We start from the raw sequence: 26,671 nt of genomic DNA on the forward strand, positions 1-26,671 counted from the left end.
CTGTAATTTTTATAGGAGGAAATAATTCTAAGGACCTTAACCCAGGAGCCAAAGCCATGCTATGCCAGCAACTTCTCTGCACAACTGTGCCACGTGTGAACTTCTGGAAAGATAAAGTGTTGTTTTTGTTTGAAAAACGGAAAATTTTAATCTCGGGTACCTGTCATTTTACTTACTGCTTATGAAGACCACCAATGAGCGTGTTGAATTCAACACAAACACTTCCCCTTTAGTTTACCAACACAGCAACAGCTGGTGTCAAGGACAGGACCAGAGTAGCTGACCTGGGAAAACTCATGCCACGCTTCCTACTCCATCAGCAAAGGAGACAGGGACACTGTGCTTCTAACAGCGGTGATGTCTCACAGAATGTTGATTCAGTGTGTTCTAGACCCAGATGAGTCGCCAAGGTCAGCCAGGGAGGCTTTCAGCTTCTCGGCACTGTACAGTGCATAGACCAGCACCTACCACACCGCACCTCAGCTGAAAACCCAAACAACTAATCCCTCTAAACATCTCATCTGCCTTCTGGAGCTCACATGCGAGACTGATAAAAACTTTTGCAGACAGAATATCATTTTAAACCGTGTGCATCATAGCACTGGGAAGTGAAAGTCAGTTCAGAAACCAGCAAAATCTGTGGACTTAATGGGAAATGCCCAGAAAAAGATGTGGTAGCCTGAAGTCCTGTGTGCTAATGGATGTAGGGAAGGGTATAAGGACAAGCCAAAGATGGAACTTGAATTTCTTTTCCTAGCATTGCAATGGTTCATCACAATGTTTATCAAACTCTTGGTTAATTAGAAAAAAAAAGTTAAAGAACATGGCAGGATTTCAAATTCTTCTATGGGCACTTAAAAAGCTGTTCAATCCACATCATTGCTCATGGAGGTCCAAACGCAGACGTGATAAACAAAACTGGTGGGAAGCAGGCTCTCTACAGGAATCAAATCAAACCTTCCTATCTTATTGAAACTTCATGCTACACGATGCGGTTAAGGTCCTCGAGAAGTGTCAGCCCCAAGTATTTAGAGCCAACTGCAATGAATACGTCTAGGTAGCTGGAGGGAATGTTAAATGCTGTGTCCCTCTCGAGTCTCCACTGACACGGCAGCCCTGGTTTAGAGCACACATGTGCCATAAACCACCTAGAATCAGTTCATCTTTCCCATCTCACTTGTTTTTTTTATCTTAGGGCTCAGACTTACTAAGCAAGCAAAGATTGCAGCACTTGAAGCACCAGCTGAGGCCGAGTCTCTGGAACAGAAGTCACACACAGAGGCTTTCTTGGCCACAAAATACAGGGAAATCATCTTCCCACTACTACAGCAAGGTCTCAGATCCTTCCAGGGAAATGCCTGAACATGCACCAACTGAATGGTGCTCCTGCAAACCTGCTCTGCCACAGACATATGCAGGGCTACTCAATTAATGACTTCTGACCTCTGCATGACTACTACTTAACGTTCAGCTCTTCTTTGGACAATCCATCCTCCCCCAAAAACCCAATTAGATAATTTCGATCAGCAACTGCACTTTTTGTGGTTTCATTGTGGGGTTTTTGACTACACATGGCCTTATAGGTTGAGATTCCTTGGATTTGTCTGCATGTTATGATAAAACACAATGGATTCATTCACAAAACAAAGCAAGTTTTTACATAACAGAACGTGCAATAAAAGCGCAAGAAAGAAAGAAAAGAGAAAGAAAGAGAGAGAGGTATCCAGAGGAGAACTTACCCCGCGCTTTAGGCTCCTGAAGCAGTGGATTTTGGGTTTGGAGGTCATGAACTCGTTGAAGCGATGGGAGAGGGGTTCCTTTTGCTGCTTGGGAGACTGGGGGCCGTTGGGAACAGCAGAGGGTGAGGCAGAGGCAGGGGGAGGAGGAGGGGGCTGATGGGGGGATGTTAAAAGGGACATAAGCTACGTATAAGAGATGGAGAAGTGACAGAATAAAAACCAAAATAAAAAGATAAAACACAAAACGAAAATAAGCATCAAAACCAATATTTGAAATTCAGAGAAAAAAACCAATTAAACAATTAAATATTAAAGGCCATGGTTCAAAAGAGAGGGGGAAAGCAGTCTTTAAGAGTCGTGTTAAATGAAGGATGTGATAAATGGAAGTTTTAGTAAGTGATGCAACAGAAGAGTAACACAAAGTATTTTGACAGGAGGCTCATGCAGACTCTTCCATGCAGCGCTATCCCCATAAATTGCCCTGCTCTGCTCTGTGGACAGCTCAGAATAATGCATATGGATAGAGCTTTCAAATACCTGAATTTAAATGGATCAGATAAGGAAGGTACCTTAGTGCCCAGTAGCGTTTCTATTATCTGGAAAACAACAAACCACATTCCTTCCTGCTTTCAAATCATACCTCAGTAATGCGCATCACACTTCACTTTCACAAATTATGCTATGAATTTGCTCAGAAGTTAGTCCTGTTTGGTTTTTTTTTTCTGGCTACACTGATGTAAGCACCAGACAGCCGTGTTCTCTCGTGTACCAGCACAACAGGAATGATCCATTTTGAACAGGTAGATTTTTTTGACTCTCATTAGTAGAAGTGGTTTGGTAGGGTCAGAGCAAGGGTGAGATCAAAACAAAGCTGCTCTGGGCTTCCATCAGTGTTACTGAAAACCGATTTAGTCCAGTCACCCTGACGCATTCTGGTAACCCCAGATAAATGTCGCCATGCATTATGGTGTAAAATATGACAGTGAAATGAAAAAGGTTTAATGGATACGTAAGTTAATATGGTCTTTTTTTAAAAGTCAACTGCTCAGTTAGTTCTGCTCCGTTAGTTGTGCTTAAGAAGAATGAAATCGCAGCAATTCCCTGTTCCCAGCCACCCAACTGCCGAACCCAGTGGACAGACTGAAAAGATAATGCAAATGAAAAGCCAAGGAGAGTTTTAGAAGTGTCAAAACAGTGATGCCACATTAAAGCCTCCCAACAGTAACAATGTTAGTTAGCACATATGGCACTAGGTAAGTGGTATAACAATTCTCTCTCGGAGTTAGGAACAGAAATGGACCATGGCAGAGACGTGACAGCTAAAGTTAAATTAATATAAAAATCGCAACATAATTAAAGAAATTATACAAGAAAAAAATATTTAAAGATATAAAGAAATTTAAGTAACCAAAGACTACAACAAAACACCGTATTAAGACATCAGTATTAGCTTTCTGAATCTAAAATTCTCTTTAAAAAAAAATTGTAATTGCCAGGATTACTAGACAAGACAGAGGTTACTGACTATACACATACTAGCACCAAGCTCAAGTTTGCAAGTCAGTACCTTATTTTTCTTGATGAATGGCCATAACTTGCCCTTGGACTTGCTACCAAACTTCGGCTCAGACTTCCCATCCCCTCTTGAGTTGGAAAGACTGGATTCTGAGACTGTCCGCTTCATCGGCTGCGTGAAGTCCTCAAAGTCGACATCTCCTGGAGGCTCGAACCCTGACTTAAAGGCTTCTATTACCATCTGTGAATCCTGCAACGAGACAGATCCAGCACAAGTATAAACATCTATGATGAAGGCCGTCATCAAATTGGTGCCACAGAAAAACAGTACAAGGACCAGAAAGTTTGTGCGGAAACCAGCCTTTACATGGACCACTCTCATTCCTGGGAACAAACCCCCTCCCAGATCCTGAGATAAATAAAAGTCTCTCACCTTCTGCTTCAAGATCAGGGCACTTTTCTTGGACTTATTTTCACTACCATGATGTGCTTTAAAAAACCCACCTTGGCACAGCATAGTATCATACCAAAACAAGGCACTCTAACGTGTAAAATTAAATACTCCCAGATACTGAAGTGATAAATGGCAGTTAAGAATGCAACAGCCACCTCCCACAGAATAAAACTTTCTAGCCTGTGTCAGTCAGAATGTATTACAACTGGGAACATAAATGGCTACAATCCTAGTTTCGTAATAGATCTTAAACAACAGATCTTAAACCATCTATGGAAATAAAGCAGGTGAGCTTTAGTCTCAAATAGTCCATTACTCTTGTTATGAAACTGTAGCCTATTTTGCAAAGATATCACCGAGACCACTCATTATTCAAAATACCAACAGATAAAAGCAGAGGACTATGGTCTCTTTAGGAAAATAAAAACCACAGAACTATCATTAAAGCATAGGTCATTATAGTTAACTAAAGGTGATGCTCAGAAAGAGTAAACTCAGGTCTCCTCACTCCAACCTTTCACTGAGCTGCACAGCCCTGGAGTCTCACCACAACCCAGCAGTGTTTTCATTCCCTTTGTTTTGTTCCCAACAAAAAACCCAAAACTCTGATACAAACATCTTTTAAGGGTTTTTTCATGTCTAGCGGTGAAAATGACACGTTAACTTTACTGATTAGAAAAGCCATCAGACTTCATTAACTGAACAGATAACTTAAGTGATTCATAAACATTTAAGGTATAGAATTGCTGGGCATCCAGACGTAAGCAAACTAGTGGAAAATCCCACCAAATACTCCCACAGAAAGGAGCTCTTGCACGATCACACTGCCACAAGTTGACAAGTTGGTGCACGTAAACTCAGAGTAAGCGGCAGGGGTTTATCTTACGAGCTTTACCCAAGAACTGAGCAGCCCAAGGTCACGCAAGTTGCCCGACACCTTGAAGCAGGCAGTGGCTGAGAATTCCACACGTTGTCACTAAAGCCACATTCCCTTTTGGCACAACTAGGGGCACTGGATGCAAGTCAGCCACACACTGGCTGTATACTCTGTACAATGGGTTTATTATTATTTTTTTAACAGCAGGAAAAGAAAAAAGGTAAATCAAAGCAAGAATAATTTATAGCATTTTTCCTAGCTGGGTCTACAAACACAATGAATTATACATAAGCTCAAATTCAGACTTCAGTTCGCCAAATGCATTTAAATCTAATGGACTCAGGAAAAAAAATATTTTAACACACTTATCTGCTTGACTTCTTGGGAAGAGAGCTTTTTATGTTATACTTCTAACAGTTTTCTTCTAAGATCATTAGCAAAACTGTGCCATGGCACACAAATATCGTATTAGTCTCTAGAGAAAAGCATCACCATCCTGTTCAGATAAAAAAGATGAACTTGTTGCTTTGAAGGCATTTCACAGATTCTGCTTATGTCCATAGGTAAAACGCTATTCATGAGAAATCCAGTGGGATATAAACATATCCAGAGGCCAGGCTCAATTGAGCAAAACACAGATATAGGAAAAGCTTTGCAAAAGTCTTCAGGGGATTGTGAAGAAAATTAAGGTTTAAGATCCTCAAACTATCAGGTGCTCTGTGAAATTCCTACACAACGTTTAGGGAGGTAGAACACCACCTTCCGTTATCTCATCCTAGTTTAACATTAAAACTTCCCGAGATCTAAACATCTGAAGAGATTTTTAATAATACTCATGAAAGCAAGATGAAGAAAGAAGAGACTATAAACATACGCAAGGTTACATTAGATACTCTATTGGTATTTTATCCTAAGCATGGAGCTTTTCATTTTTTCCTCTTAATTTTACAGCGTTCCTTCCATTTAGTCAAAACATCCTTCCACTACAATAGAGCTAAAAATAACCCGCCTGCTCCATATATCACAGAGATAATGTCATAACAGGAACTCCAAAGTCCATAACAAATTAATTTTATCTGCTGCTAGAGCCTTCTAAAGCAGGTTCTGTGTAGGTTCACCTCGCAGTCACTCCAGCTGACCCTTTCAACGCGACCTCTGTGTTGTCCAAGTTGTTAGAAAGAGGACATGAAAAAGCAGCATATTTACAACTGCATTAGGAACATGGGGCTAACCCAGTATTCCCAGGTAAACCCACACAGTTTCTATTGCTATTAGAGAGAATTCTATACAGTTCAGCGAGGGCATAAAGCAATCCTATTTACACAGAAACTAAGCCTGAAAGACTGGCCCATTTTGCAAGTAGGAATGAAGCAGAACTTTGTAATATTTAAACTGCAGAGAATATAGAATGTATTAAATCTGTCCCATATGTCATTCTGGTTCTTAACACCATCCAACAAAATAGGGGTCCTGGAATAAAAGCAATCTTCCAGAATCCTGCTAGCATCCACAGAGGGAGGGAGCATGGAGGCGGCAGTGGGAAGGAAGCCTGTTAGCGGTCTGCACTTCCACAGTTTCAAAGTCATTACAGAAATACATCCTTCCTTATGATTGTACTACACAATTCTGCTGTTAGAAACCATAGTGTTTCACAGATACCGTAAGAACCCCACCTTCATAGATCAATGCTTGTAATAACCCTACCCAAAGCTGAAAATCTATTACCAAAAAGCTCCAACCTACCTACGGGTGCAAATTTCTGCTGCTCTTGTTTTTCCTTTTTAGACAGTAATGCCTTACCTGGTAAGGTAATCAGCTGGTAATATTTTACTCACAGCCAAAAAAGCTGCAGAACTTGCAGGTTCTTACATCCTTTCAGCTAGGGCTGATACACTGTTTGGGACACAAGGTAAATTACTAGAATTGAGGTTTCCTCTAATTTTTTTTTTTTTTCTGACCAATACCTCTTCTTCCCACATTAGTTGTGGTTGCTCCATTTCAAGCTCTGGTTTCTGAAGTTACTACACAAATAGCACAGTTTTCATTTAACCTCCCCCCTTCTTCACTAACTCTGTATGTAAGAATAAAACCAAAGGAGCTAAAAGAGCTAAAAAAGAACTGCAAATGCAGCACTGCCTTTTGTCAGTGTCACAGAGTCTGACCTTATACATCTCAAGTTTGGTGATACCCTACGTTTGTTGATGATTACCAGATCCTGGAGATCTCCTCCCAGCTGGGAAACACATGTCTGTGTGGGCCCAGAGTTTCACACAAAGCTTTTCCTGCTCAGCAGGCTCTTGGTTTTGCTCCCCATTGTACCAGCTGTATTCTCACCCCCTGTCCTTGCAGTCAACTTCCCTGGAATCTGACCTCATTTTCCAAGCTGACTACAGCACAGGTCTAGTTGACTTTCCTATACAAAGTTTTCCAAACTTGAAAAAGATGAGTCAAGGAAACAACCTTGAATTTGAATCTTTCGAGGAAAAGGATGAACTCTCCCAACGGTAGCCTAAGAGAGCCCAAACCTGCTTCTTACAACATTAAGGGATGAGATGGGAAAGGTTTGCTGTACACTCTGCATTAGTGGCAAAAGTAGTACATTATCTGGAAATAGAGAAAATACAGCTTTTAAATTGCTACTATGTGCACCTGTGGCCATCCTTATAAAGTAGCAGGACCTGCGTGCTACAGAAGGACAGAAACATATCACTTTATCAGAATCAAGAAAGTTAGAAACTACTGTTTCAGACATTAAAAGAAATCTTTGATGATATTTAAGAAAAAAGAACCATTTACGGACAGAACTGCTTTCTAGACAGAACACGTTAAACCCTTTGTAATTGTTCAGATAAAACAAATTTGGACAAATAAATTTTTGCTACCATGGTGTTTACAGGAGATCCCTTAGTTATCACTGCTCAAAGGCACCATTTTCTAATGTCATACTTGTGTACGAGCCATCAATCCGACTTTTCTGTCTGCAAGAGAGACTAACTCGAATATAAAACTAATACTGACTCAAACACCTTGCTTGAGCCTTGTGTGTGCTTTGCTAAGACCTCACCTGAAGATTCAAGCAGATGTAGGCTTAAATATTACTCTCCCCAACACGATTTCACCCTGCAGCACCAAAAGATGTACCTGAAGAACGGCACATTGTTCTAGCATGGGAATCTGTGCCCCAACTCCCCCTGCTCCCACCCCAAAAGAGTCATTTTCAGATTCTTTGGTTCCCATTGCCACTCTCTGCGAGAGCAACTGCCGAGCAGAAAGTAGTGGATTCATTTCAAAACTTCAGCCTCAGGCTTATGCTGCCAATTAAGGGTCGGCTCTGGGCACTGCATAGCTCAGAAAAGATTCCAGTGCAAAAGCTGTATGGGAAATTCAAACAGCCAGCAAGACACATGCTGTTTGTATTTGAAGCACTAATATGATCCATGAGAAGGGCTGAAGGAGCAGAGACTCCATTTATGAAAGGAACAGAACATTCAGAAAACAAAATCGAAAACACATTTGCCCTTGTGCTAACTGCACATCAGGAAGCACAACCCAACTCTTTATCAGCCTTTTTATCAGGAAGACTTCTTTTTAATCCTACAATGATCTTCAGAAATCAAGATTTGGGAGAGCTCATTTACAGACTGCTAGCAAACCTCAAATATGCAAAGAAAGATTTCACAGTAAAGTAGAAATTTTGCAAGACTTGTTTGCAATAATTTATGTAGCAAATACTTTAAATACTTCCATTATTATAAAACTAACTGGAATGAAGACATTTCTGCAACATTCAGTTTTCTGACCATTAGACATAGAACCCATCTGAATAAGAACTGGTGATTATTAGGTATCTGGAATTATGCCCACCCTCTTCCTTACTCTACACAGATGCCTAATTTTCAATTAGAGTATTTCAAAAAGTAATTATCCTAGTAAAAGGAGAGACCATTCCTAAAAGGGGAGGAAAAAAAAAAAGTAGAGGCATTTCTGGGCGTTAAGTAGATTTGGAAAATAATCTGAGCACATCCTGCCTCAGACAAAGTAGCTTGGGACAAGAAGCCATTCTTTGTTTTATTTCTGTGACTATAAAGCTCTCGTGCTGCAGCCTGGACCCAGGATTTCAGTCTCCACATATGATTGAACAATACTGAAGATGACAATTGACCATCCAAACAATGCAACACTTACATTCTTGTGATCAATTGATTCTGCAGCCTTCGTGATTTCATCCAGACACTTTCCAATGATAGGGATCACTTGGCGGTCGACTTCTGCGAAAGTTTTCATGGATTCACCTATCCTCACGATTCTTCTTTCCTCCATCTCTTGTATTTTCTAAAACAAACATCAAATTTCATTCAGATCAAATATCAAGATAAACTTCACAGTTTCAACCCATTTTTCTCCCCAGCATACACCAGCTGCTTTAAAAGTTATGTTTTAAACATACTTTTAAGAACAAACTAGGACAGCCGTTCTCATGAAGGCACCAAGGGATATTGTTCCCTCAAACATCAAAACGCCATTCTAAGAGTAGTCTCTGTAACTATTACTGGGAATTTTTCAATTGATTTTTTATGTTAAAAACTGCTGATCTGTCAAAACCCCAGATTTAGACTTTTGTAAGATGGCTCCTAAGGCTTTTATGAGAATTTCTGCAACAATAAATTCTTTCATTTTCTGTGCATGTTCCGAAAGATCTCATTTTCATTCCATTGCAGAATCCAAGCAAACAAAAAAATTGCCGTCTCCCCTTCTCCTTTTCCTTAGAAGGTAGTTTTTGGTTTACAGGCTGTCCTATACACCACGTATTGTTCACACCAGGGCTTCTCAACACATGCTCCCTGTTGCTCAATGGATTCAGTGCCACGATCTCCAGCATTTATTCCATGGGCCTCTCGTTTACAACGGAGGAAACTGGAGGTGGTATAATGCTATTATGGCAGATTATAACAGGATACAGAAGGGCATGAACAGGAAGGGCCTGTTTCACATTAGAGTGCAGCAATCTTATGAAGCATCGTCAGCTTAAAAATCCCCATTACCTTGACTGATCCGCAAGCAACGCAAGTTCTTTACAAAACAACTTATTTCAACATCTAAAAGGAAGCACTAGAGCTTACTGGTGCACCGGTAGTGAAAAGGATACACCTACAAATCACAGCACTTACCAGATCTAGTGTTAAATTCAAATATATTGCAAAAATTTCATATCTGATGCCAGGGATATTTTATTTCAAGACATTGGTTTGAAACACCATGAAGCAAGAGTCCATTTAGCTAAGAAGTTCCAGCTAGGGATAAGAAAATGCGTATCTGCTACGCAAATATCAGTTATTTCTCATCAGATGATAAGCATGTGACATTTTCTCCTTTAAAGAGGTTGTATTTTCCACTTCTGATGCTTATGACCCATTACAATGGAACAGTCATTTAGAACTTCTGTTCTACTACATTAATCTCTCTTCGTTCAGTCAAGCACAAACTCAGATCTTCAGCCAGTATAAATTTGATGGCTTTTTTGTTCTTTCTCTACAGTCTTTCTTTAGGCACCCTAAGACATAATGAGCAAGCTTGCTTCAACCCTTTGACATTCACTACTACAGAATTATTGTGGTTTAAATTTAAACATCTGTGAAGTCCGATGTGAAGACAGGTTATAAAGGGCTGTGAGGCTTTACAGATGAAATGACGCCCAGCTGACTCCTGCCCCAACAATGCAAATAATGCTCTCATTCCCCAGCTGCACAGACACGAGATTTTAACAGAGGAAGATTGTGAGGATTCCAAAGACTATCGTAATCTGTCATGACAATTCATGTCATCTTCCTCATACGTTATCACTTCTTATAGTGTAAGATAAAAGGACAATTTATTCTACCAAGTTCTCCATCTCTTGTGTTGGCAAACTGCATATAAAATTTGCTAACAGTGACAAGAGTCACCAACAAGTAAAAGACAGGGTCACAGAACTGAAGCGATGTGCAATACGCTCCTCTGTTCTTACCGTGAGATTACGAGCTACTGGAGGCGAGTGCCAGACCCTTACCTGGAAGATGTTTGGTATGTGTGTGTAGTAATGGTCATGCTGCTCGCTGTTGAACTTCTGTAGAGTAGAAGAATATTCGGCTTTGCTGTCTTCTGCCATTTGATGTCGTAGCTGGGCTTGCTGTCTTGCCTAAAGAAATGCCAAAAGAAATTTATTGTTTACACTACAGGGAAAGAAACTGCATTGTGTTACTCCTCATCTTACTATCCTTACAAGTAGCAGCACAAGAAACCGCATATCGGCCTCTGAACACTTCAGCTGTTGGTTTAGTCCTATTTTGTGACACAGTTCATGCATGTCAAGCACAAGCCTGCGGCGTGCACACTGCTGCTGGTCTTCTGTGGAACATCATGCTATTTCCATGAGCCATTTTGCATTCCATGAACAACCTCTGTTTGTACTGCATGTAAAACACTGGAACAAGTTTGCTCCTCTACTAGCCCACTTAATGGGCACACACATTTTCCGTATGGTAGTGGACACTCTTCTTGCTCCACCGTATGCCCTGTTGGATGGCACCTGCTTTTCTCTAATGAATGACTTACCTGTTGGCTAGCGGTATTCTGGGGGGAAAGAGAAGTGACAAAAAAAACCTCACACAGTTTTGTCTCATTCCACGTGCCTTGGCCAACATAATCATGACAAAACATCTTAACTCGTGCTCCCGCTGCGCTCTCTGCAAAGTCCTTTATCTACAGTTCCTTGAATAGCGCTGGCATCAAGTGCACAAGGAAAGGGGAGCCCGAGTAGCAGCTGAGACACAACTCCCTTCCTATTTTTACCCACACAGATTATTTGCTTTGCTACCCAGCACAGCAGAGCACTGGGCAATTACCCTCACTTCTTTCCCTAGAACAATCTGTCCCCAAGCGACCCTCTTATATTTTCAGATTCCTCCTCTTACAATTCTGCTTCCTAAGGCCTTCTGTTATCTGTTTCACTGCCCAATATTACTCCCTTACTGCCTCTCCCATCTGTTTATTTTAGTTGCCTTTTCCTTCCTTGCTGTTGGCCTTCATATGGCAACTCTTCCTTCTCTTCCCTTCTTATCCAGCTCCGCTTGCTGAAGCTCCCCCCTCTCCCACTTCATCTTCACCCTGCTCCCTCGTATATGCATATTATTTATATGCGTATTTATATTTAGCATATTTTAAGTGGGCTCCCATTAAAAACAGTTCAGATGAGATTATTCTTTGAACTGTTCCAAGCAGACAATAGTTTCCTGACAATAAATCCATGAAATACCAAATCATGGAACGTTTTAGTAATCATAACTGGAAGGTAACAAATTCTGCCAGAAGGTTTCAAATCTCAATTTGCAAAGGAATAGGCTTCCTTCCCATTTGTCCACCTCACACATCTCACCTAATAATTTATTTCACCTCAATTCTGTTATTTCTTTTGCAAACGCAGTCGATTGTAGGAATTTCCTAGATCCCCTTCACATTCTTTCTACAAAAATAATTCAAGTACAATGAGAAAATGCCTTGGCACCAAGTGCATAATAGGAGATGAAACAGTAGCATCAAATGGAAAAGACTGCAACTATAACCAAATAAATAAATCAAAAGACAGACTTTCAACTTTGCATGTTCTCCAGGAGTTTTAACTGTCCACTAACTCCTGTAAAGGATGCACATATAACTCAGAAAATCTACCTCCTGAAATTCCAAGAAGCCATATCAATCATTTTTTTAAGTGCTATGTAGCTTATTAAGCTTTATCATCCACACACTCCTATATAGCTACATTAAATATGAGAGGAAAACAATATAGCCTTGTACTACAAATGCAAATTTACAAGCAAAACAAAGTCAGTGCTGGAAAGGGGACAGCTGTAAGAGTAACGTACGCCTGGCTCCCAACCCCTTCCTCAAGTCCCAGCTGCTACAGATCAATATCCATTTGTGAGGCCCGTTCTTATCATCTACCGAAGAGCAACCCATTGTCTGAGCTGACTTCTACAACATCCCAGTCCCACTTGTACAGCTGTCTCTTTTTTTTTTTTTTTTTTAAATAGCACAACTCAGGAATTTGTCCCTTGACTTTATTGTTGAAGCAGAAAAACAAGAAATCCATTATTACCCATTTCCAGGCAGACCCAGCAAACATTAAGCCAGAGTCCATTTCCATGGGCTGGGTGTGAGCAAAGTAACTCCGAGCAGGATGTACACAGGAGTAGACACTCCGTTTCCAAAACCATCTTAACTGGCCCCAAATAAAAGGGGGCAGCAGATGAGTAAGTAAAACTGGGTACGTTCCAAAAACCAAGAATTTTTGCCTGAGCGCCCCAGTGATGTTTTGTTTCTCCTGGCCATTTAATGCATTTGGCAAGCTTCAAACAGTTTAAATATTTTTCCAATGAGCTATTTGGTTCTTAAAATAAAAATATATTTTTAAAAGTCTAGAATTTTTTTTTTACTACTTCATTTCAGTATGTCATTTACTCTAACATTATTGCTTCTAGTATTAACAGAATTATATTTTATAGCTAGGTTCCTGCTCTCTGCTGAAGCACAGACTGATAAAAAGGAGTCGATGACGTTAAGTTTCACATTCAGAGTAATGGATGCAGTAGCCTGGAGCTGCACAGAGTCAGAGGAGCTATTTCAGGAGTAATTTATAGTTCAGCTTTACAGAAAATAAATTTTTGCCTTCTTTACTGCTCACTTGAGCATGCAAACAGCTTTAGAGAAGGGGTTTTGGGGGCTTCTTAGAGTTAATGTTAAAATATTTGCTCTGAACAGTATTTTCAGGAGGAAAGGCTTTGGAAATCATGGTCTCTGGAAAACCAGACCATGACTTCAGATATAAGAGGATGATGCTGTGATGCAGCTTTCAGTCAACAATCCTCTTTCCTTTAACTGGGCAGGGATGCCTGAGGAAGAGCTCATGTTTGCAGCCCCACATGTGAAACAACGATCCAGATCTACAGACGGCCGGGTTACTCGGTTGTAGGAGATGTCAAGGTTCGGTACTCTTAACGCAACAGAAGATTCCCCCCGTCTTGAAAGGAAGAAGGAATGAGGTCACCTTTCAGCATCGTGAAAAAGCAGAAAAAGGTATACAGATGTGAGGGATTTGTGGGGAGAAAAGCAGTTTGCTTGCAGATATGTGCTTCTGCACACATTTGCAAAAAATACACCAATTTCACACACTTCCTCCCAGAACATACCTTTGAAACATCATGTTGTCCCCAAAGAAACGTGCGCACTGCATAGACATATCGCCCCTTCTCCCAAGCCTGGTTTTGTTAAGGCAGTTCTTCTCTGAACTCACATGGCAGCAACAAAACCAAAAGGTCACAGATGCCAATGCCCATCTCATCAAGAAAAGCACTCCCCAGGATGAACGACAGCCCAGGATCTGCAGCACCATTAACCTCACAACGAGCCCACAGGTAAACTTCAGGATTTATACACAGTCCCACCAGAGGAGTGTTTTCTGTAACTAACTCTGAAAGAGAACTCTAGGTGAAGGAAGTGCAGCTCTGATATACTGAACTAGTTAAAAGCACCCTAGCAGCAGGTAAGGCTTATTATGTTCTGACCTCTTCTCGCACAGAATTGCCATTAAACATAATCAAACCCAAACTTTTTTCCTTCCTTTAGGCAGGCTTGCTAGTTGATGGGGGAGAATGCAGGGCAGCAGCTAACTGCAGGGCAGTAATATCTTTCAAAGTGCTGAACTGTGGCTGTCTTCAGCGCTTTAAAAAAAAAAAAAAAAATTTTAAAAAAATCAGGCCTCAAGAGCACTTACCTTATGTGAAAAACAACACTAAACTCAACAGCCATGTGAACTGGCAACACGCATGTCTTGTATCTATTCTACAAGGTAGCAAGAAAAAACCAAACATTATTCTCTCAAGATTATTTTAACCACATTTCCTGCAGATTTTCTACCTAACCACTGAGCTGCAAAAACCAGACTTTCAAACAGCATCAAAAGTTAGTCCCAGACATTTAAATTACCAGGAATCAAGAGATGGCAGGTTTGAGCTCACTGATGGATACCAGGGTGGGACATTGATGCTCTAAAAATCTTTCATGACTGAAGTACTTACGGAAGTATTTCTTTCCCCTTTAAAATATGAAATCGGAAGAAAGTTAACCCTGCAATGCTTTTACTCTGAAGTCACCTGTGTTAAGGGGATATATTTAGACAGATCCTACTCATCACCTGCTTGAAAAATGCTGCAGTTTAGTGATATGATGCAACTGAAGTAATCGCTGCATATCAGGATGAGACAACAGAATTATAAACAGGGAAAAGTTCTCCATAGTCCTTGCAAACATGCAGAACCAGTAAATCAGCTTCATATGCTGATCTGAAATCAGTCCTAGTACTTTATGCCTTTGATCAGCAGTCAGAAAAGGAGAAATTAACAGAGAAAGGGGATATGGACATCTTTATGATGGGCTCTGTTGATCCTGAAGGTACAAGAAAACATTAGTAAGCTGCTATCCACTACATGCTGCCTCTTAGAGAATTCAAAAAACAAAACCTTGTATAGCATTACTTGCAGACACCTTCTCCCCTCAAAATCTGGTTCAATATGAAAGGCAACTGATGATTAAGTGTAGGAGAAATTTTTTAAAAATCACTGAAGTACACTTTCTGCCATTTTGGTCTCCAATACAGAAAAGAATGAAGGATATTTTGCTGAGAACAATTTTCTAAGACACATTCCAGAAACAGCAAGAGGGTCAATAGACACACTGTCTTCTGGGTTTACACAGACAAAAAATGCAGCTCCTCCAGGCTGTTATGGTGGGAGTGATATGAATAACTGAAAAGGGCAGAAAAAAGCTTTGGCTCCTATTCAGCTGATCCACACTAAGTGGAACAGTTCAACTTCTCAGCAGTTGCTCTTGTCCAGAAGGCAGAGTTTCCAGTCAAAACTTTGGTGTAGTTTTCTTTCTTCTTTCTTTTTTCCAGTTCCCCTCCCCCCCCCTTTTTTTTTTTTTTTAAACCCAGACAGCATGTGAGATGCATCACTGCCAGGCCACTGCCTGCCAAAATAGATCCGTCTTTGGTAAATCCAAGATCAGACTAAAATGCAAACAAAAAAAAAAAAAAAAAAAAAATCACTCCCGCCCCCTTCTCAACTACCCAGTCCCTTCAAAATAACTTAATGATAAAGGCAGACTCAGAAACACTTCACCAGTTTCAGGAATGCTTTCAATTGCTCACAGATTTTTCAGCTGCAGCCTCTGGTCTTCCCTCCCCAGAAAAACCTCATATTGCGAGGGGGCACCAGCACGACCAGCAACGGGGCGCCTCTTGGTAGCAGCAATGCTGGCAGCGTTCGTAGGATCATTAATAACAGTGGGAATTCTGCCATGGACTTCAAAACAGGGCCAGGATTACAGGCTTTGATTTACACAGCCTCCAAATCAAGCTCCATTGTTTACTATTTTACATTAACCAGTTTGGTCTCTCCGCGCAGGCAAGCAGAAAAAGGTTCTGAAATTTGCTTTCCTGAAAGTAGGAATGCAAAATAACAAACAGGAAAAACACAAAGAGAAAAATCCTTACTTTTAACATTAGAAGAAGTGGGGAAAAAATCTGAGAATCTGAGGATCCCTGAAATCCTTTGGCTGAATATAATACACAAAGGAGCAAACTGCTGACAGTAGATGGAAAAATCTTCATCACCAGATCTCAGGAACTGTTATCTAGTGCGGTTGCATTCCACATAATTCTGCCAGACTATAAAAGTGCTCACTAATACATACTATATTAGTACATATTAGATATACTATAGCAACAAAAGACACTGAAGTTCTAACGAGAAAGAGTGACCAAATTAATGGAGCTGGGAGAGTAATCCAGCAAGCACGATGCATGAGGCTCTAGCACAGCTCTTGAGTTGCTCTGGTTATTAAAAAAATCATATTGCAACAAGGACTCACCTGTGTCAGTCCTATACTCATATGACCAGTCCTGCAGCATGACTAAAAGCACAACTGATTGCTCGTTAATGGAGTCCAACAGCTAGAAGTTACTTGAAATTTTACTTAAGTGAATGAGCCCGAGACTTCGGTTGCCTGACTCTGGCCTTCGGTTCTGCCAGACTCCCTTGCACAAGCTTGAGTGCTGCGTTTCCCAGTTAGAAAACAAGCGTATCATTTTTTCTTTTCTACTACATTCAATCAATCATTTCAATTCAGTCTGCCAAGTGTTCAGAGCCGTCTAAACGCTGGGTAAGAGAAGGACCACTACGTAAGAATTCAGAACAGCAGCAAGAGCCACCGTGCCATGAGCCAGAGAAGCACCTCTCAGTGCCCTACTCCGAGGCCCGAGTGAAATAATTGCTTTCAATCCAGAAGTTTGCCTCCTCGCACTGCCATTCTTATGCCACAAACACTAAATATTCAAATTCTTCGGATGACCAAACTGCAGATCCCTGCTAGCATCCAGTCGGTTGCCACACAGCTCGGAGAAAGGCAGTTCCATGAGGACACCTAACGAAAGTTCATTACAAAAGAATGAGGTGGAAGGTTATGTGGGCTGGAGGGAGGAGGTAACAAGAAAAGATGTATTCGGAGCAGTGACCAACAATGTTTAAATGATTTCTGGAGATCTGTTTAGTTGTACAAACATAAGCAACTAAATTCTGCAGTGTATAAATTTAAGTATTGAATATAAATAATGGAAATTATTTCAGGGCTGTCTAATAGATTGCTCAGCTCATACTTTGAATACCGGGCACGGTTCTAGTCATCTCTCTCCAAGAAACAATTTACAAACACAGCCAATGCAGAATGGATAGTCAGGGTTGAAGAAAGTTACCAGGATGAATTTACTAGCCTTAAAAACAAGCTTTAAGGGTACAATACATTCACTTAAACTGAACAACTTACAAACAGTAAGTAAATTCTGAAGTCTCTGCTTTATTTTCCCTTAGTTCTTAAACAGGTGAAGAAATCTGTTATAATATTTTGACAGAATGACTGTAAACAACCTTTCCAGCTGTACAGCATAAACTAATTGTTTTGCGTTAGCTAAGAGCACTGGTTCTGTTACACTTCTGGTTCAAACTCCAGTTGATCCTTTATTCAGAAGTCGCTCTTAAGCTTCCCCCTCACACCCCTTTTCCCTCCCTGGATGCTCCTATAATCTACCTCCCAGTGGAGTTGTCTTGTTACGAAACTCAGTGAAATTGCTAGGGAAGAGCATTGCTGCAGAAGAGCACTGCTCAGGGGAAAGCTAAGTTAACATGGATTTCCTTATCTTACACTGAAATCGACTGGTGCTGCTGTTTATCGATCTCTTAACACCAACCACAGTGTGTGCATGGGATATATATGGATATTTATTAAGTTTTCCAGGCACTCCTGCTGCAGTCATTAACTCTTTATTGACTAGAAATCAAAGCTCCTAAATTAGTCATGGTTCCAAAAGGGAAACAGCTGTTACATACAGCATCACAGACGGCAGGTTGTAAACAAGGCTTACTCTTCCAGAAATGCAAGTGCCTGTCCTGAGGGACTCCCTCGTTCACACACTACATCATCCATTAGGAAGGAAGCCGTTCAGGAAGGATATTAGGGTCTGCAGAACCTAGAGAAGTAACGTTAGTGCGAATCTAATGGCCTTAAATCACATTACCAAGAAAAGACTGGACTTGAATTGATGGGAAATTCAACCCACGTCACAAGCAAAGACACAGATCATCTCTGCCAGCTCCATCTGTGGAGCAAGAGAAAAGCAGCTGCTTAATTGAAGTATGTAAAACTCACCACCACGCAGAGAACACGGGAAAGGTCTTATGCAATATCTAACTCTCAAATTAAGAAATGCACAGGTCAGGCTCTCTTCCACTATGTTCTGGACTGAGCCTTACACACCTTGCCGCGTATTTCACTGGCACCGCTGCTGCACTTTTATAAATTCACAGCAATGCATAGGAAAAGCAAAGCTTCTAGAACTATTCACTGCAGTAAGTATTCGCTGTAATAACGACACAAACACTGTAGGGCTTGCCCACCTTCTAAGACAACATTTTCCAAAATGCTGATAAGCTCGTTATGCCAGTAGGTGCCTCAAGGTGGGCAGAAAGAGGGGATGCAACAAGCCCTGCTGTCACAGGGCAGCATCTACTGAAAAATCAGGCCCATTAAATAGGTATGGTCTGCAGAAGGCAGGCACCCACCATCTCAGGTTATGCTGCAGAGTTTACTGCTGACAGTCTTAATTGATTAAAACTCAAGTGACGCAGGATGCAGCAGCACTGAGCTGGAGATGCTGCTCTATGGCTTCTCTGGGGGGTTTCACGCTGCATCTGTCTCCATTGGGACTCAGCTGCTGTTCCGACAAAGCACGCTGTAAACGCTGTGTGGAGGGTGATAGCGCCGCAACACAGATCAGAGATATCTCCAGAGCCCAAGTAAAAAGGGCTTGGTGCACCCTTCATTCTGAGGATGTGTAAATTCTTAATGAAGAGATTTGCATCCCGCAGCGCAGCAGCCCACAGGCTGGAAAAGCAGTTTACCACCTGACAGCATAACTGCGTTTGCACAGGCATGAAGATCAACTTATTCCAAGCATCCTTCTAAGTAGCAGCATTTCTACATCTCTGGTCAGTAAGACTTTGCCAGTGATTCAGCTCACAGCTACCCAAAGCAACGTAAGAGGACGTGGCTTCTGTAAGGAGGGAGATACAGACTCTTTGCGTTGCACTGAAATGGATGGGGAGCACCCAGGGAACATGGCATTAGAAAAGAGAAGAGCAAATGAAACTTCAAGTGTGAAACGTCAGTATCTCTCTGTAGTTCTATATACAGACTATAAAATTAATGCCGTGGTGATATTGTATTATGAGGTTTTATACCTTTATGCAAATCTTAAGCTATTTTGGGACTCCAAAAAGCTCGGATACGGCAGACATAACCTGATTTGAAAGTCACAGGACACTGGGGAAAGCTCCTAGAGATTTCAATAAACTTGAGACTAGTTCTATTTCCCTCAGTTTCTCCACTTCAAATATAAAACAAAACCAAACAAAGGCAGTACACCTCAAACTCCTAAATATCTCAGCACTGGAAAAGAGCCATCAACATCATTTCTTTTGGTTTTAGATACAACATAGGATTGGGCAGAGAAGAGAGGAAGGAATGGAATGATAATTCTGTAATAATAATTTTGGATATAAATCTGGATAATTTTAGAATCATTTTGATTTCAAACTGACAGCTGGCTTTCAACAAGCTCAAGCAGCTGTAAGCACAAAAGAAAGCAAATTCAGTAGGAAAAACCACTGCCCCAGAAACAAATGTTACAGGATAGAAATATAATCTTAATACAAGCTCGTCCTTTCTAGGTGGGGGCTGAAGACTAAAGATGAGTCAGTCAAAAACCCATAGCAAAACAAAATACCCACCCCATCTTTAAGCAGTGTCATAAGCTTCTTGACTTCTGAGAGTTAAGGTCAAATTTGCACTTTAGGTCTTTCTAAATCTACTACTACACTACTTTCTAAATCCACAACGCATTTACATTAATCTCAAAACCACTCAAGGTGGAAGAACCCTCCTAACCAAACAGGAACAAAAATCAGAACAAGGTGATGAGCCTCAACTTCAGGACAGCAGTTCTGGGAACTCATGCACAGCTCATTTATTACTGCTCAAAGCTGAACTTGTTTTCTGGCAGAGTCATTACCGAGGACACCAACGTATGACCGTGCTGCTCTTGGGCAAAGGGACAGATCCTGCCTGACACCGAGTACCTCAAACCACTGTCCTCCCCTTCAACTGCTGTGCAAATCAGGAGGCAAAGCATCCAGCTCTTCCCATGGTTGGCCTCAGCCACTTCCTCTTTAAAAACAGAGCTTGAAAAGTCTACTTTGAAAATAAACCTCTAGAAAAGCCAGCTGATTTATATATTTTATTTTTTTTTATTGCAAGAAGTCTGCAAAGGCACCACTGGGTACCACATTATCCCATAAAGATGTCAGCTTTTTAGTGATTGCAGCTCTAAAGAGAAGGAACAGACAATAGAGCGCTTCCTTATATGTCCACCGCCTGGGCGCTGGTGTCAGACACCATTTCCCCAAATGGTCAAAAAACTGAAGCAGCTCCACTGTGGGTTTTGAAAGAGAACCGCTTTAAAGCACACACCCCACTGCGATCCAAACAAAGCTAAGGCTTTCAGCGATACCTGCAAGGCTTCCCAGAATCCGCATCACGCGTTGGACCGTTTTAGTTTATAGGGATATTTTCACAGTACAGCTTTCTGCAACACAGGAAGCTTCTTACCCCCGACTCTGCTGAACTGAGCTGAAAAAAATTGCACTTTGTGTTGACTCTTAAACATCCCTCTGCAAACGTCGGCTGCTGGTAATTTAGAGGCTCAGTGCAAACACAGGAAGGGAGCTCAGGGGCCCTAATCTGCTCTCCTTTGATTCCTCCATAAAGACCCGGACCACTGCAGATACTGAGCACAGCCTTTTCCTCCGTGTTCCTACCACCAAAAAAGGAGATGGGAGGAAACAAAGCTAAACACCCTGCTCTCTCCAAGATCAGCTCCCAGACTGGCCGGCTGCAAAGATGATGGAGCCCATCCTGGCCACAGAAGTGGCACAGCAGGCACGTGTCCGCTGAGTATTGAACCCTAGCTGGTCCTACAGGAGGAGTTTGGACCTAGGTGCAAGATACAGACACTGCACATCCGGCCATGCCTGTAAGCACACATCTGAAGCCCTTTGTGAAACAGTCCTGGAGAAATAAGGAGGAAAGTAACTCTTAATTTGCTCCTCTGCCGCTATTCTGGTTACTGAATCCTAGCAAATTGTAATACAAGAACTTAACACAACCTTGCCTAAGGTATCTGGCAGCTCTGTCACAGAATTTCCTCCTACAGTTTATCAAAGGCTACAACGACTGAAAGATTGAGAGATGCAAGCATTTCAGTGCCTCGTACAGCTTAGCATTAGGTGCATTAGGGAATTGCAGCTATATATTCTTTTGATTGTACGTGTCATCGTGATCACTGCAGAATTTTAATCCCATTGCTCTATAATGCATGATGCAAAAAATAGCTCTAGTGTCTGCTCACATTTGCAGGTACAAGCTAAAGTAGCCAAGGTGTCAATCTCAAGCTGAAGAAATGAGGGCAACCGATCCCATTGCTTGAAGAGCACCTTGTTCTGCCAAAGTGAAAAGCATTGGCTCCAAACACAGCCAAACTGTCTGCTTTCCTGGCCAGGGAGATTTTTGGGAGCAGGAGTGCAGCAGCCAAGCCATAAGGGGCAAGAGAAATCAGAACCGCTGCAAGAGGAGGAAGAGGTAAAAGTCACCACATTGCTTTATTTGAAGCTGAGCAGTTCCTGCATCTCCCCAGAGCAAGTCGGCGAGAGCTGCCCCAAGAGCAGCACTCGGTTAAACAATATCCTATTTTGCACTGGGGAGTTATGCAAGAGCAGGCCCAGTCACACGGGCAGAGGGAAGCAAAGAAAGGGCATTATTCACAGCCTGACATGGATGAACCCGGCTTAACACATGCACTTGGAAAACACTGTTCTCTCTGTTCAGTAATATTATTTCACATTCCACTCGTTTTGATAACCTTTTCCTTCTCCATCTACCCTGCTGACTGACTGGAAAGTCGACTAATGCCTTCTCCTGAGATTGGCCACCACGCATAACTGCAAAAGATTTATCTTTTTTTCTTTCAAGATACCACTGAGTCTCATTTTGCAATAAATAATTTACAAATACATACATGAAAAAGCTAGAGGAATTTAGAAGGGAAGCCTTTCTGCTTCATTTTACAGGGAAAGAGCACCAGGGCACGGATTACTTCCCAGAATTTACCTAATGCCATCAGATTGATATGGCACCAATACATGGCCTCTCACTCTGACCAGAAAAAGACCAGCCTTAGGGATGTAGAAGCAAGGAGTTTCAGCCCTCTCTTTCAAATAGTAAATCATGTCTCTGTACCCCTTTGACATGGCCTCAGCTTTGAAAAAAGAAATCTAGGGCAAGTCCTAATTTTATCTATGAAAAAAAAGCATTCTAATATCACTTCATATAGATAAAGCAGAGATGATCCTCCTCTGTCAGAAAAACCCACATGTGGTGTTACATCTGAAACCACCCTGTAGATGCGTTCATCTGTAAAGTGCCCTGGCAAATCCGGGGGGCAACAAGGGATCAGATCCGCATGGTGAATTTACAACTAATAGCCAAGCAAATTCCAAGACCACAGAGGTATTTTTTCCATTGATATGCAATAGCACTTTTACTGTCCTCATTTCTAACAGCATCCTTGATGCTATCTGCTACACAACCTCCATGATGCATACGAGAAACAGCTTAAGGTCCCACAGATGTAAAGAAAAATTTGTATTTGACAGCTTCCCTGGACTGAACTAAGAATAGAATGAAGCAGACCTCTTGAGGAGCAAGAGCTATGTTTCACAAGGGCTATCTTAGACTAGAGAAGGTTCCTTACCTATAATTCAGTTTCCTTTCTTGTCCCTGCAACAAAGTGCTTGGTACATTTTAAGCTTTAGCTTTTTGTTTTTCCCTTGCTTTTTTTGTTTCCCTCTTTGTTTAAAGAAACAAACCTTTTCAAATGTTCTGGCTATTTTCTATTTATATGAATCAAACTCAGGGAAGACAAACCTGCTTTTACACATTGTAACGTGGCGTTTCTATTCTACATTACTGCATCTCAACACCAAAAAGAGAAGACATTTAAACACACTTTCTCCCTCTCCGTTGATTCCTTAAGTTATAGGAACATCACTGGACTTCCTGGGACCATGAACAACAACCCTGGTAATACTTCACGGCAAGCAGTAACATGGGGACATCTTCAAAGCATTGCTCAAAAAGCAGGAAGTTTAGTTCCACCCGAATGACAGTGACCAACAACGTGTGATAACTGCAAGCACCCCCCGAAAGCCCTCACGAGCCTGACTGCCACAGGATCTAGGGGGTTAGTTAAAACTGATTTTACACAAGCTCATTTACAGCCATGGCAGCTATGTTAAACTCAGTTATCATCCTACTGAAGAAAACTGACTGTATCCCTTTAAATTTTTTATGCAAATACATGTCTCTGCAGGGATCTCCCTATTTTTAATTAACCTACGAACTGACTTAAGTAAGGCGTTAAGCCTCAGAGGTTTTATCCTACCAGGGGGACTGAGGAACTAAACCGATCACATCCATGTTTACAAACAGTCTCTCTACCCTCTCCCTTACCTTCTCAACATCGGCTTTTGTAACATTGATGTCAGCATCCATTTTCTCAAAATACTGCTGTGCTCGATCAGCTTCTTTGCAATCACGTTCAAACCGTCTTTTACTCTGAAAAGCAAAAAAAAAAAAAAAAAAAAAGAAGCCTTCATTATGGGAAAGAAACATGATATCAAAGTCTGCCTAAAATCAATACCTGCCCCTAAAGTGATCTGCTGTAACAACTGTCAGATTTTAGGACTCACTTGTTTACATTGGAATATATTTCCATACTAAAGAATTTCAAGAAACAAGGTTACCAGATATATTTTTTGTTCTGTTCTTCAGGCAGCTTGATTCTACCAACAGCACTAGCATTTCAGTGATTTTCCCTGTTAGCATCTCTTCTGCTCTAGTAAAACAAATCACTTCCTTCCAGCACTTAATTCCCTCATTTTTATAATGCACAAGGGAGTTACTAAGATTCATGCAATTGGAGGTAGGACTTTTGGTTATTGATGTCCCCTTTCTTTATCCTCTCCTCTACTTACAGTCTCACTTTTCATTCAGCACGTGAACGACAATTCCAATGTATTTACTTTTGAGAAACAGCACCTTACTCAAGAGATGGTCCCATTAAGTTTATTCACGCGGTATGAAGCTATTCAGCTCACAGTGGAATATCTGAGTAGGAGCCTTAGGGACTCTGCATTTCTAGCCACGCTTAGCGCACGTCTCAAGTCATATCAAATGATACTACTTGTGATAAGACACACATCCCACAGTAAGCCAAATGTAGTATGAAAACAGACTTTTTCGTGTCTACCAGTGTATTTAAGACACGAGTTTTAAAAATCCCATTTCTATAGCTTTTATCCACACACCCTTTATTTTCCAAATATAAAGTTTGGAACCATCCCTATGAAAACAGTATAAAAATGACTTAAATGTCACATCTGAGGAAGCTTCCACTTACTGCCTCAAGTTGTTTCCAGCAAGTTTCAATATGTTGTTGTGCCTTTCTGCCATCGTGGAAATGCTGTTCAGAAAAAGAAAAGAGAAAAAGAAAACATTTTGAACAACAAAAGAAGCAGCAGTCAATTATGCTCAAGGAGTTCCAGAAAAAAAAAAAAACCAGAAATGATTCTGACAGCTGTGTTCTGCAACACTGAGAAGCTGAGCAGGTGTATGATGACTATCTAATGTCTCAGCAGGCTGCAGATGTATATTTGCATCAATTATAGTGGTTAGTTAGACTAAGGCTAATTAATCCCTTTAGCAATTCTACCTTGCATTGTTCACTGTATCTCGTAATTATTGGTTTCCCATATCACGAGATCTGAAGCACTTTTATCTGAAGGGTATTTCTTTGGTTACTGACTGAACACTAGCTCTAAATTAAAGTCTTTCTCTACATGGAGTTTACCAAGATGCCCTTGATTGGCACATTCTAACAACTGATGTTTGTCCTGATTTTCATTCAGACTCAACATAAAACCCTGTTCTTCTTAGTCACTGGCTGCGTGTGCGAGGGCAGCTGTTCACTTCTCGAGAGGTATTCAATTCTTCGGGTCCCTCCAAAAACCCTCCTCTCCCACTCCCCAACACTAAGGTGTTACAGAAGTTTTAAATGCAAGATATCAGCTACATACTAAATGATGAGGATCATCTCCTGACAAGCTTTTTGAAGCAAGGCTCTTAATTGCAGTTGATTTAATTAACCATTCTTAGTCCTTACACAATGCTCTCCATCAGAGAATCTAATATGCTTTAGATATTACCCCCTCTATCTTCCATATGCCTCCCTTTTCCTCAGCATAAGCAATTCCATCAAGATCATTGCCTAAGTCAATGACCCGGCTCTAAATAGGAACTTTAACGCAGCCCCCAAGTGACCGTTCCTCTTACAAACCACCTTGTAAGATAAATAATACAGCAAACTACAAATAGGAAGAGAGATGCTTTTCTGCTGTGTTATTTACAGGCAATTTAGGATGTTTTATTCAAATACGGGTATGGTTTCATGCAGTAAACTTGAAAAATAAAGTTCTGATACTGCCAGATAATCCAACCGCAACTCACTAGGATTCAGGCATTCTCAGGCCTGGGCATAATCAGACATTAGCTAGATCTTAAGCAATATGATATCAACAGTCTATTAGGGTAGAAAAGCGCCAATTTCAGAACAGGAGCCTGCCACAAGCTGCCAAAGTTAGAAAAATGTGCCTGCAAGCACTTTATAAATTGGCAGCTACTTGGTTTCCTGCATCTTCCACTAAAACAACCGGCATTTTCCTCTCCGAGAGAGGCAGGTTTCTGGAGCAAACGTGCTGCCCACCGGCCTTTCTGGTGCCATCAGAAACGTCAGCAAAAAGCCCCCCAAATACAATTTTGTCATGCCTTGTCCAATAGACTTGCAGTGATTAAAAAATCATCACAACCACCTTCAACTTGTCTGCGAGAAGCAAACACCGCCAGACTATCCTGAGCGCTCTGCATAGTACTCCCTGGGGTCCCAAACGCTGGCTGTTAAGGAGTGATGCTCAGAGATGAACACAGGGGCACTCTGCAGCCTTAACTTTCTGGAGGGTGTTTATCTCTGCCCAGAAATTCTCAAAGCAGAGAAGAGAGGCACAGTGTCAGTAACGCTTGGCTCTGGCCATGCCGGGGAGCACAGGGACCGCCCGGCACCGCTGCAGCCATGAACCCTGATAGTACTTGAGCAGTTCAGAGCCCTGCCTGCCACGCTCGGTGCCTCCAAACACTCAGGCACCGCATCATGACATTAAAAAACTCCAGATATGACTGTAAAACTGCAGTGGGGAAAGGGTCCAAGTGGGTTTCGGT

The 26,671-nt window shown here is 41.3% G+C and overlaps 1 protein-coding gene across 2 annotated transcripts in view; it reads right to left on the reverse strand.

Moving 5' to 3' along the window:
* The window catches only part of FNBP1 (formin binding protein 1), a 97,285-nt gene that overhangs the window by 20,544 nt on the left and 50,070 nt on the right, over positions 1 to 26,671 (reverse strand). For both annotated transcript variants that reach the window (XM_074161191.1, XM_074161190.1), the window contains exons 5-10: positions 24,801 to 24,863; positions 23,852 to 23,956; positions 10,632 to 10,760; positions 8,771 to 8,917; positions 3,307 to 3,504; positions 1,740 to 1,922 (exon numbers count right to left, since the gene is read on the reverse strand). In XM_074161191.1, the coding sequence (XP_074017292.1) occupies positions 1,740 to 1,922; positions 3,307 to 3,504; positions 8,771 to 8,917; positions 10,632 to 10,760; positions 23,852 to 23,956; positions 24,801 to 24,863 (825 nt within the window). The remainder of the gene's footprint in view (positions 1 to 1,739; positions 1,923 to 3,306; positions 3,505 to 8,770; positions 8,918 to 10,631; positions 10,761 to 23,851; positions 23,957 to 24,800; positions 24,864 to 26,671) is intronic.

This window comes from Numenius arquata, chromosome 19, assembly GCF_964106895.1.
Source record: "Numenius arquata chromosome 19, bNumArq3.hap1.1, whole genome shotgun sequence".
NCBI classification, from domain to species: Eukaryota; Metazoa; Chordata; class Aves; order Charadriiformes; family Scolopacidae; genus Numenius; species Numenius arquata.